Below are 12,196 nucleotides of genomic sequence, written 5' to 3'. Positions count from 1 at the left end.
AAATTCCTCTAAAGTGGAGACGAAATCGCAGTCCTCAACAGCCAATTATTTGCTGCCTTCCTGTGATATCAGGTTGAGCATTTTCTCCTCTATCCCCTGGTCTGAGTTGCCGCTGCCACCACTATTACTTGTTCTCGAGTAAATTCTGTCTTTTGTTTCAAATGCAAATGCCGAACTCACCTGCTGCATCCACTGCACCATCCCCCCATTTCTCCCAACTCCTTCACTCACCAGATTCTGTGATTAGTCCTTGAAGGCATTACAGCATAAAACTGTACTCTATGTTTTTTTAGAACTTGTGCCTTTTGGGCAGAGGTATGTTCTGCCAGGGTCTAGATAGTAATCACAGTTGGATTGTATCCCTTCATGGTTGCAAAATGAGAATTGGGTTTGGCTGCAAAATTCTTGTAGTCCAATAGATTAGATCAGATATCTTTATTAGTCCCATGTACATCAAAACACACAGTGAAATGCATCTTTTTGTGTAATGTTCTAGGGGGGCAGCCCGCAAGTGTCGACACATTTCCGGTGCCAACATAGCATGCCCACAACTTCCTAACCAGTACACCTTTGGAATGTGGGAGGAAACCGAAGCACCCGGAGGAAACCCACGCAGACATGGGGAGAACATACAAACTCCTTACAGACAGCAGCGGGAATTGAACCCGGGTCGCTGGCGCTGTAAAGCGTTACACTAACCACTACACTACCGTGCCTGCCTTCCTGTGATGTCATTCAACTCAATAGTTATTGAGTTGTACAGCACAGGCCCTTTGGCCCACCCAGTCTATGCTGACTATCAACCGCACCACTATCAACTCATCCCACACGGTCACAGGGAGACCTGCAGACTCCAGGCAGACAGGACCAGAGGTCGGGATTGAATCCTGGGGCTGTGAAGCAGCAGCTCTGCTGGCTGTGCCACTGTGCAGCCCGACAGCAGTCAACTCTTGCAGTCAGGGTCCTGTGTGTGAGTCCGGGCATGAATGGAGGGGTCCTGCTGGGGAAGGAGGAAAGAAAACAAGATAAGATAAGATTTCTTTATTAGTCATACGTACATCGAAACACACAGTGAAATGCATCTTTTTGCGTCGAGTGTTCGGGGGGCAGCCCAGAAGTGTAGCGAAGGAAATCATTAACAAAGTTTACTATTTCATTTTAAAAAAAACACACAGGCTTTTTCGGGTGGTTCAGAGACTTAAAGAGGAACAGGAACCGGAACCAAAATCCCAACTGCAGCCCCCAGCCAAGTGACAGAACGAAAAGTCGCTGTCAGAACCCAAGGTCCAACAGCACCAGCTCACAGCCCGTCGCTGATTCCTCCTCATCCTGGAAGTTTGACAGCAAAGCTCGATGGGGTAAAGAGTATGACGTGTGTATCTGCCACGCTGAGGATGATGTTACATATGTGCAAGACCTGGTGTCCTTCCTGGAACTGCGGCCACACAGTCTTCGCTGCTTCCTGCAGCTCAGGGACTTGGCCCCAGGGGGTGCCGTCTGCACTGAGCTCTGCCAAGCTGTCAGGGAAAGCCATTGCTGGGTACTGGTCATTTCACCGAGCTTTCTCAAGGACCCGTGGTGCTGGTACCAGATGCAGCAGGCATTGTCCGAATCTCCCACAGCCAACGGGCGGGTCATTCCAGTCCGGAAGCAGCTGGAGCGGAAGGATTACCCGCAGGAGCTTCGCTTCATGTTCGGCATTGATGTCAGACTGGACAAGGAGAACGGATTCCAGAAGATCAAGCGCGCTATTTTGTATTGTGAGTACACACTGTGTAAAAACCCTCCTGGTCCCCACTCACCCGAGAATTCGGGTGTTGCAGGGGAGATTGCTAGAATGTTATGAGTCCGTGTGAGGCACAGGAGAAGCTGGGGATGTTCTTAGAGCAGCAAAAAAAGGACCAAATTGTTCAAAATTTTGAAGGGTTTGGATAAAGTAGACAAAAATAAAGTGTTTCCACTGGCAGGAATGATTTGCAATACTTGGAAAGTTTACCTAAGGAGACGTGAGAGTTGTATTCAAAAGCAAGTTACTGTAATCGGGAATGCACTTTCTGAAAGCTTGTTTGTGATAGATTCAAAAGGGCATTGGATATGTACTTGAAAAGGGCAGATTGCAGGAACGTGGGGAAAGATGAGAGATGGGGTTATTTGAAAGTTCATCGAAGAGCTGCCATCAGCACAAACTACGTCCTTCTGTGCTGTTGAGCTTGTTTGCAGAGTGTGGGTTGTACAGGCGATCTTGGTATGTTCGTGGTCCACAGTGGGGGAGATTATTTCTTAATCAGAAATTTTCAGCTCTGGTGCTTGATGTTCATTTTTTTTTTGCTCCACTACATACTGTATACCCAACCTCTCCACCAGCACCTTGCCCAAGTGGGTCTTCTGTAGTGTGGGTGGTGCCTGGGTATCCGAGCATGCAAGTCATCACAGCCAAGCTCTCTCCTCACCTGACCCGGTGTCCAAATTTGGTTCTTTCTTGCTAGGAGTCACCAGTTAGGAGTAAGGAACTGGACCATGTTTTGCTCCCATGTGGAACAGTTAATCTAGTGCCTGATTACATCTGATTTGCATCAGGAAGGTATTGTACCAGGGATAATTCCACTCTCTTTGGCTCAGTGTGAGCACCACAATTGGTGGGGAGTGGATCTTTCCTACACGGTGAACATTTACAACTTGCGGCAACAGTCGCATCCGTCCCCGGGAAATGGAAACCCCCAACAACTTGCAGCTACTTCATGTAGATGCTGTGTGGTCTTTACTGTGTTTCATAGAGTCACACGGCCCACCGTGTCCATGCTTGACCAGTGGGCACCCATCCATATTAACCCCATCTTCCAGCACTTGGCCCTCGGCCTTCAAGTGATTCAAATGTTTATCCAGACACTTCTTAACTGCTGTCAGTGACTCTGCTTCCACCACTCTCTCTGGCAGTGTGTTCCAGGTACCACTCTCTGGGTGGAAAAACGTCCCTTTCAAATCCTCTCTAGGTTTCTTCTTCCTTAACCTAAATCTATGCCCTCTAGATTTATTCATCTCTGGTATTGGTGCTGGTTTATTATTGTCACTTGTACAGAGGTACAGTGAACAACTTGTCTTGCACACTGATCATACAGGTCAATTCATTACACAGTGCAGTTACATTGAGTTAGTACAGAGTGCATTGAGGTAGTACAGGTAAAAACAATAACAGTACAGAGTAAAGTGTCACAACTACAGAGAAAGTGCAGTGCAATAAGGTGCAAGGTCACAACAAGGAAGATCGTGAGGTCAGAGTCCATCTCATCGTATAAGGGAACCGTTCAATAGTCTTATCACAGTGGGGTAGAAGCTGTCCTTAAGTCTGGTGGTACGTGCCCTCAGGCTCTTGTATCTTCTGCCTGATGGAAGAGGAGAGAATGACCCAGGTGGTTGGGGTCTTTGATTAAGTCTGTTCCTCCTTATCCTAAATCTATGCCCTCTAGATTTATTCATCTCTGATATGGGAGAAAGTTTGCTACAGTCCAGCCTATCTACACCTCTCATAACTTTATACAGCTCAATCGTGTCCTGTCTTGACCCCCTCTGCTCCAGGGAGAACAAACCGGGCTGTTACTGGAGTGTGATTGACAAAATGTGGCACCGTCACAAGGATACATTGGGACCGATGATCGAAGGCTTGATTTAAAAACTCGATTATGGAGTGCACAGAGGAAAGAAAAAGAAATGGTGGGGTTTAGGGAGGGGGTTCCAGAGCTCGTGTTCTGGTGGCCGTACACACAGTCGGCAGTACTAGGACGTGGACCCCGCAGGGTATGGAAAGGAATGGAGTTGGAGCAATGCACGTTACTCGGAGGATTGCAGAGCTGAGGAGGTTAAAGGGGTGGGTGAAGCCAGGTGTTCAAGGCTGAGGTGTTGGTGCCCAGGGAGCCAATGTAAGTCAGTAAGCAAAGGGACATGCAGCACAGAAACAGGCCCTTCAGCCCAACCAGTCCATGCCGACCAACATTCCCATTTGGCCCATATGCCTCTAAACCTCGTTTTTACTCCTTTGTACTATTTATTCATATTTGTAACTTGCAGTAATTTTTATGTCTTTGTGTCTGGCACTGTACTGCTGCCACAAAACAACAAATTACACGACATATGTCAGTGATAATAAACCTGATTCTGACCTCTCCTATTCATGTACCTGTCCAAGTGCCTTTTAAATGTTGTTAATGTACCTGCCTCAACCACTTCCTCTGGCAGCCCATTCCATATACTGACCACCCTCTGGTGAAAAAGTTGCCCCTCAGGTTCCTATTAAATCTCTCCCCTCTCACCTTAAACCTGTGCCCTCTGGTTCTTGATTCCCTAACCCTGGGGAAAAGACTGTGTGCATTCACCCTATCTATGCCCCTCATGAAACTGGTGAGGTGAGTTAAAATACCTGAGTAGAACTTCAAGATACAAGGTCACATGTACATCGAAACACACAGTGAAATGCATCTTTTGCGTAGGGTGTTCTGGGGGGCAGCCCGCAAGTGTCGCCACACTTCCGACGCCAACATAGCATGTCCACAACTTCCTAACCTGTACGTCTTTGGAATGTGGAAGGAAACCAGAGCACCCGGAGGAAACCCACACAGACATGGGGAGAAGGTACAAACTCCTCACAGACACTGGCTGGATTTGAACCGGGGTCACTGGCGCTGTAATAGCGTTATACTAACCGCTACACTACCGTGCCTGCCTTTAAGGGTTAGTGTTGGATTTAGAAGCAAAATAGCCTTGGTAGATCATAAAATTACTGACTGAATCTTGTACAGTTTTCACATTTACCTAGAAAGCTTTTAATGAAGTTCCACCAACGTAAGGGCAAATGAGTTGAATTAAAAGCTGTCTTGGCGGTAAGAAGCAGCGTAGGTCTCAAGGAGCTTGAAGGACAGGGAAGTGCAGTAACACAGAGCCACAGCGTACAGAGTGAATACAGTCAGCGACAAACTGGACCTGTGTGGAACATGCTGAGTGTAGGAAGGGCAGCACTTCTGGGGCCCTGCACGGAGGCGAATGGCCAATGGGAACACAAGCCCAGCTCCTACCACCCCCACCCCTAAGAATAAGTTCATGTATATAGTACACAGAGTAATGTTGCTCCAAACTCCTGAGCTCCAGTAACGTGGTGTTGGCAATAACGTACCTGTCCTGTTCATCCCCCAGTCCCTCCCTGCCTGTGAGCCTGCCTGCCTCTGGAATGCACCCTAGACATTGATCCATGTCTCTCTCTGTCTGCAGATCTTGAGGAGCTCTGCAGGAAGGAGAGAGAGGAGCAGCGACAAAGGGACACTGAGAACTGTGTGGACACTGTCAGCAACACGACAGACTTGAGCGGAACTTGCTGAACGTGTGAAGGACCGTGCACACAATTCTACCGTCACTGAGTTGGGATATTGGAAGTGGAGGAGATCAGTCCTAATACTTAAACTCAAAAGCGCACACGTGTCAGTTTCTGTAGTGGAGTATGTAATCGACAACCTGTCTGTATCACTGTGTGTGGGTCTGCCTGTCTGTTTCTTTATCTGCTGTTTACAGGCCTTTGTAAGTGTGTATGTGTATCTGTCTCTGTGTAACGTGCATGTATGTGCTGTGTGTGTCTGTCTGTGACATTGCATGTCTGATTCTCTATCTCCACGTCCCGCTACGTGGGTGTTTACTTGTAATACTTTATCTTTTGGTGGGGGCTCTCCCAGGACTACAAATATTAATTGAAAACTGACAGAGGTTGGTGGATTTCTAGCCTGCGCTGAACCGAGGTGAGGCACGTGGTTGGACCTTTGGAGCTGTTATTTAATGGACTTTTTCCCCTCACAACTTCCAGAGATCTGGGAGAACAGTGACCAGCAGACAACCATGTTGTGATCAAAAGCAAGTGTTTATCCACGCAATTCGTCATAACAACTTCCTTCTATTAATGGAGAAATAATATTGCTCTTATAGTCTGTAATTTTGGCCATGAGATCTGTTGCCAATTAAATGTACCAGATATAAATCAGCAGACAATGACTCTGACTAATAGCTGTTCTTTATTAATTGCTATTAGTTCAATGACTTAACTCTTTAGTTCCACAGCTCTTCAGTTTACATTTACAGTTTCCAAAACTCATAACCCGCATTTAGATATTACCTGCTCTTGATGAACCTGGCGAGTTCTTCTGAGTCGCTGACTCAGGGTTTGCCTCAGTTGTTCTCCAGAGAAGAACAACTGAGGTCATTTGTGAGGGCAACTATTCATTCATTTCTTTGCCTTCCAGACATTGCTTAGTTTTTTATAGCCGATTATACGGTTGTAAGTCCAGACCTTACTGATACGAGTATGTGTTTCTTTAACCCTTCAAGTTCCTGCTGCTGGTGTTGCACAATTACATCAACCATCGTTTCCTTAATTATCAGAGTGTCTGGGCTTTTGCAGTCCGTCAGACTATCCCTCTCACGGGCTGTCAGTTCCCAAAACGTCCTCATCTGCTTGTTCTCTCCTCTGGGATAACGGGATAGTTCACACGGCTGTAAAGCTGTCTCAGTGACGTTTTTGCTTTGATACTGACTGGGCATCGGTCACCTGACTTTCCTTCCCTATGCTGCTTTGTTGTCTCTCTCTTGCCGGCAGAGTGTCCTCCCAGAGCCTGTTGGGATACTTGACATCCGTCTGCCTGCTACAGTTCTAAGTTCTGATGGTCCTGGGGAATAGTTAAACAGAATAACTGTTTACTGCCAGGACAGCTCCTCATATAACTCAATGGTTAACACAATGACCCCAAGACTCACTTCAAATCCTAATTGTTCAAATTCACTTTTAGATCTCTTTCAGAAATGATGTTTTGGGTGGAGGTGTGTTACGGTGAAATGTGACACGAATTGCACAGCCACAAATACTTTGGCTATAAGAGCAGGTCAGAGGCTGAGTACCCTATAGTGACCTGACAACCCCAACCCTTCCTACATCTACAAAGCACACAGTCCGGAGCATGCTGGAATACTCTCCTCGTGCCTGGATGACTGCAGATGCAAGAAGCTCAACGCCATCCAGAGCAAAAGAGCCACTTAGTTGGCAACCCATCCACCAACTAAACATACATTCCCTCGACTACTGGAGTACAGTGGCTGCAGTGTGCTCCATCAGTAGTTAATTGTCCTCCCCATATCCTGTCAAACTCCCTAAGAGGTTAGTATATTTCAATGAGGTCACCCCTCATTCTTCTAAACACCAGGGAATAAAGGCGCAGCCTATTCAACCTCCCTATGAGCGATAAACCTGTCATCCCCCAGACTGAATCTTTGCCACATTCCCTCTATAGCAAGAATAGCCTCCTTAGAGCAAGGAGACAAACTGTTCCACAGTACTCCACACGTGGTTCCATGAAAGCCCTATATAACTGTGGTAAAACACCTTTACTCCTGTACTTAAATTCTTTTCCTTTTAAAGGCCAACATACCGTTTGCCTTCCTAATTGCCTGTTGCACTTTCATGTTAACTTTCAGTGACTTGTGGGAGTATTTGATATTGTTGGAGAATTTGACATTGTCTTCACCCCACCCAGGAGTACGAGTATGTTCAAACTATTTAAGTGTTTCTTGACGGACTTGATATTGAATCTTCCAACTATCAGTAACTCTCTCTTTCCTCCTGTCTGTACTAGAAATGGCCATTTCTGACTGGCATCATTTTGGTTCGGTTTTTCTCCCTCCATTCTTGTGGTCTGACCTGCTGGGCATGTTCCACAGCCTCACACCTACCAACACATAACACAGACAGAGGAGCAGAGCGGCCACATTAAGTCACCCCAGCAGAGAGGTTCCCCTTGTTCCATCCATCCCTCCCAGACCTTCTCTGCTACTGAAAACAAACTTGTTTTCTCTTTCACAGTTCTGACAAAGGGTCGACAACCTGAAACATTAACTGCTTCTCTCTCCACAGATGCTGCCTGACCTGCTGAGTGTTTCCAGTATTTTCTGCTTTTATTTCAAATTTCTGGAATCTGCAGTTTTTTTATTAAATTTTCACTTTGCAGTCTCACTCCATTTAAATTATAATTGCTTTCTCTTTCCTCTGAAGTGGATAACCTTGCATTTTCCCCCATTTGTACTCTATCTGACAACCTCTTGCCCACTCACTTAACCTATCTATATCCCTTTACAAGCCTTTTGTGTCCCCCTCACATTGTGATAACTCACTTATTGTTGTATCATCACCAAATGTGGCAACAATATACTCTGTCCCTTCATCTGATTCATTAACGTATATTGTAAATAGATGAGGTCTCAGCACTGACCATTGCAGTGCTGGTTACTGTCAATTCAGAAATTAATAATTTCTTCCAGGAGACAAGAGATTGCAGACACTGGAATCTGGAGCAACACGCAATCTGCTGGAGGAACTCAGCTGGTCAGGCAGCATCTGTGTGGGGGGGGGACGGGGGACGAGGAATTATCGATGTTTTGGGTCAAAAACAATTTCTTTCAACTCTGTTTTCTGTTAGGTAGCCACTCCCCTATCCATGCCAATATAAACACCAAATCTATGTCATTTTATTGTGTGCAGTAACCTTTTAAGTACGACCTCATCAAATACCTTTGGTAAATCCAAATGGATTACATCCACTGGTTTCCCTTTATCCATCGTGTATGTTACATCTTCAAAGAACCCTAACAAGCTTGTTGAACATAATTACCCTTTCATAAAATCATGTTGACTCTGCTTAACTGAGTTAAGATTTGTTATATGTCCTGTTATTACCTTAATAATGGATTTTGTATTTCCCCAATGATAGACGCAAGACTAACCAAGAAACTTTCCTGCTTTCACAGTACCTCCTTTTCTTGAAGGATGGCACTATGCTTATGGTTTTCCAATCCTTTGGGACCTCTCCAGACTCCAAGGAGTTTTGGAAGATTCCGCTCGACGCATCTGCTATGTCTGCACCCTGTTCCAAGGTGTAATTTGTCCACCAGCCAGAAGGGAGCAGTGTTGAGCCTGAAGCGGGAAGCACCTAGCCAGTCCTACAGGGGGCAGAGTCAAGCACGTAAACCAGTTCTCCTGCCAGCAGAAGCAGGGTCTGGGTTGTAAGCCAATCGCTTGGAGTGAAGTGTAACCAGCGGGGAACAGAGTCAGGTCTGTTCTCCAGCCAGTAAGGGTGGAGTAAAGTGATAAACTGTTTTCTGGCCACCAGATGATGGTGTCCAGGCTGCATGACTGACCTCTCACCAGGAGGGGGCAGGGGTGCACCAGGACCGTTCCAAATTTAGCAGGGATGCAAGTGTGGGAGGTTCAAATCCGGCTCCGGCCATTAGGGAGCAGATTCCTGGCTCTAAACCTGACCTCCAGCCAGCAGGGGGGTGGGGTCCAAGGTGCATGGAAGGGCATCCAGATCTTTGGGCAACCAGTGGGTGGGAGGGGAGGGGTGGGGTGAGTCAGCCAGGGGACCTCCTCCTCGGTCTGGCCCAGCTCCTGGCCATTCACAGGTCTATGCACCAATGGTCCATCGGACCAACTGCTGCTTTTCCAAGGTACGTCCATGCCCGGTATCCATGGCGATGTCTGGTGGTTTGCTGGAAGCCCTCTGGGATTGGTGGGGGCTGCAGAGACCAGGAGTGCATTCTGGACAGCGAGAATTGCATTTTAACTACTGTAGTTAAGTCATTGAATAACATTGTTTATTATGAAAATGTTGACCTGATTGTTCTTAATATATTTGTTTTTTTCTGAATAAAGTGCATCTTGATAGAAAAATAGGACGGGATTTCAGGCTGCAAGTCAGTCCTCCGATCTGTAGGGGGTGTTGTTGAGCCTGTTCTGAAGTCAAAGGGGAGAATGGGTCCAGTATATCCGGAATAAATTGCAGATCCCGGTATTCTGCAATAAAGACACTCAACAAACAATGGAACAAAGAATCTGTGGAAAAAAGTAGGGTTAACATTGAAGGGCCTGAGTTCACGGTTTACACCTGTCCTCCTGGGAGGGAACGAAATGCCAGGTTTCCAAGTTTGCCGATGATATGAAAATAGGTGGAAGGGCATGTTGTGATGAGGACATTGTGATTCTGCAGTGGGGTGCAGGTAGATTAAATGATTGGTTGAAAACCTGGCAAATGTGGTGAAGTGTGAGGTAAAGGGAATTAAAAAGCGTATTAATGTCTAAATGGAGAGAGGTTGCAAATGAGTGAAGTTCAGAGGGATCCAGGTGTTCTAATGCATGAAACACAAAAAGCTAACAGGCAGGTCCAGTAGGTAGTTAAGAAAGCAAACAGCACATTGGTCTTTATTGAGAAGGGGTTGGAGCTTTAGAATAGGAGGCTTTGTTACGGTTGTACGGGATGTTGGTGAGGTCACATGTGGAATACTCTGTACAGTTTTGTTCCTTTAGGTAAAAGAAAAGGTTAGAATGACATTGGAGACAGTCCAAAGGAGATTCACCAGGGTAATTTCTGGGAGGAGAAGGTTGTCCTACCAAGCGAGGCTCGACAGATAGGGTCTGTATTCTTGGGAGTTTCAAAGAATGAGGGGTGACCTTACTCGAACGTATGAAATCCTCGGGGCTTTAACAGGGTAGATGTTGAGACACAAAAGGCTGCAGACGCCGGAATCTGGAGCAACACACAAAGTGCTGGAGGAACTCAATGGGTCAGGCAGCATCTGTGCAGGGAAATGGACTGTCAGCATTTCGGGTCAAGATCGTTAATCTAGGCAGATGCCGAGATGTTTCCACCAGTGGGGGGGGGGGGGGGGGGGGGGCACCAACGAGGGGACGGAACAATAAAATAAGGGGCTGGTCATGGATACTTCTCCGAGGGTAGGGAATCTCTGGAATTCTCTGCCCCAGGTTGGGGCCAGATCACGTGTTTAAGTCAGAGATGGGTAAATATTTGAAAGATCAAGGAATTAATAATCATGGGAACTGTAACGTTAGAGGCCGGTGTAGATCAGTGTCATCTTGTGACCTTCCAATCTGCGCTGCCCCTGCTGGCCAGAGGACCTCTTTACTGCCTGGACACTGCCCATTGCTGTCTGGAGGTCAAGTTTACGCTGTAGTACATCTGGTGGCGGGTTTACATAGTGAACAGGGCAGGCATGGTAGTGTAGCAGCTAGCGTAACGCTATTACAGCACCAGTGACTCAGGTTCAATTCCCACTGCTGTCTGTAAGGAGTTTGTACGTTCTCCCCATGTCTGTGTGGGTTTCCTCCGGGTGCTTCAGTTTCCTCCCACATTTCCAAAGACATATGGGTTAGGAAGTTGTGGGTATTGGTATTGGTTTATTATTGTCACTTGTACTGAGGTACAGTGAAAAGCTTGCCTTACAAACCAATCGTATAGGTCAATTCATTACACAGTGCAGTTACATTGAGTTAGTACAGAGTGCATTGATGTAGTACAGGTAAAAACAATAACAGTACAGAGTAAAGTGTCACAGCTACAGAGAAAGTGCAGTGCAATAAGGTGCAAGGTCACAACAAGGTAGATCGTGAGGTCATAGTCCATCTCATTGTATAAGGGAACTGTTCAATAGTCTTATCACAGTGGGGTAGAAGCTGTCCTTAAGCCTGGTGATATGTGCCCTCAGGCTCCTGTATCTTCTACCCAATGGAAGAGGAGAGAAGAGAGAATGTCCCAGGTGGGTGGGGTCTTTGATTATGCTGGCTGCTTCACCAAGACAACGAGAGGTAAAGACAGAGTCCAAGGAGGGGAGGCTGGTGTCCGTGATGCGCTGGGCTGTGTCCAAAACTCTCTGCAGCTTCTTGCGGTCCTGGGCAGAGCAGTTGCCGTACCAAGCCGTGATACATCCAGATAGGATGCTTTCTATGGTGCATCGGTAAAAGTTGGTGAGAGTCAAAGGGGACAAACCAAACTTCTTTTGCCTCCTGAGGAAGTGGAGGCGCTGGTGAGCTTTCTTGGCCGTGCTATGTTGCTATCTATATGGGCATGTTATGTCGGCGCCGGAAGCGCGGCGACACTTGCGGGCTGCCCCCCAGAGCACTACGCAGAAGATGCATTTCACTGTGTGTTTCGATGTACGTGTGACTCATAAAGGTGTCTTGTCTTATCTTGAAGGGCCGAGTGGCCTACTGCTGCTGCTCTGCTCTTGGGTCCTTGTTCCAACCAGCAGGGGGTGGTCGGTGGGGGAGTCTGGGGTAGAATGCAATGTCTTCCAGCCAGCAGACGGCGGGGTCCCTGCTGGTGTAAAT

At 46.9% G+C, this 12,196-nt stretch overlaps 1 protein-coding gene across 3 annotated transcripts in view; it reads left to right on the top strand.

Moving 5' to 3' along the window:
• tirap (toll-interleukin 1 receptor (TIR) domain containing adaptor protein) overlaps window positions 1–8,392 on the top strand; it is a 311,479-nt gene extending 303,087 nt beyond the window's left edge. For all 3 annotated transcript variants that reach the window (XM_052039981.1, XM_052039980.1, XM_052039979.1), the window contains exons 3-4: window positions 1,176–1,760; window positions 5,257–8,392. In XM_052039981.1, the coding sequence (XP_051895941.1) occupies window positions 1,176–1,760; window positions 5,257–5,363 (692 nt within the window). In that variant the 3' untranslated portion in view covers window positions 5,364–8,392. The remainder of the gene's footprint in view (window positions 1–1,175; window positions 1,761–5,256) is intronic.
• Window positions 8,393–12,196: the final 3,804 nt, after the last annotated feature.

Source organism: Pristis pectinata, chromosome 27, assembly GCF_009764475.1.
Source record: "Pristis pectinata isolate sPriPec2 chromosome 27, sPriPec2.1.pri, whole genome shotgun sequence".
NCBI classification, from domain to species: domain Eukaryota; kingdom Metazoa; phylum Chordata; class Chondrichthyes; order Rhinopristiformes; family Pristidae; genus Pristis; species Pristis pectinata.
The sequence above is the reverse complement of the archived record's forward strand: the minus strand, read 5'-3'. Positions and strand labels throughout refer to the sequence as shown.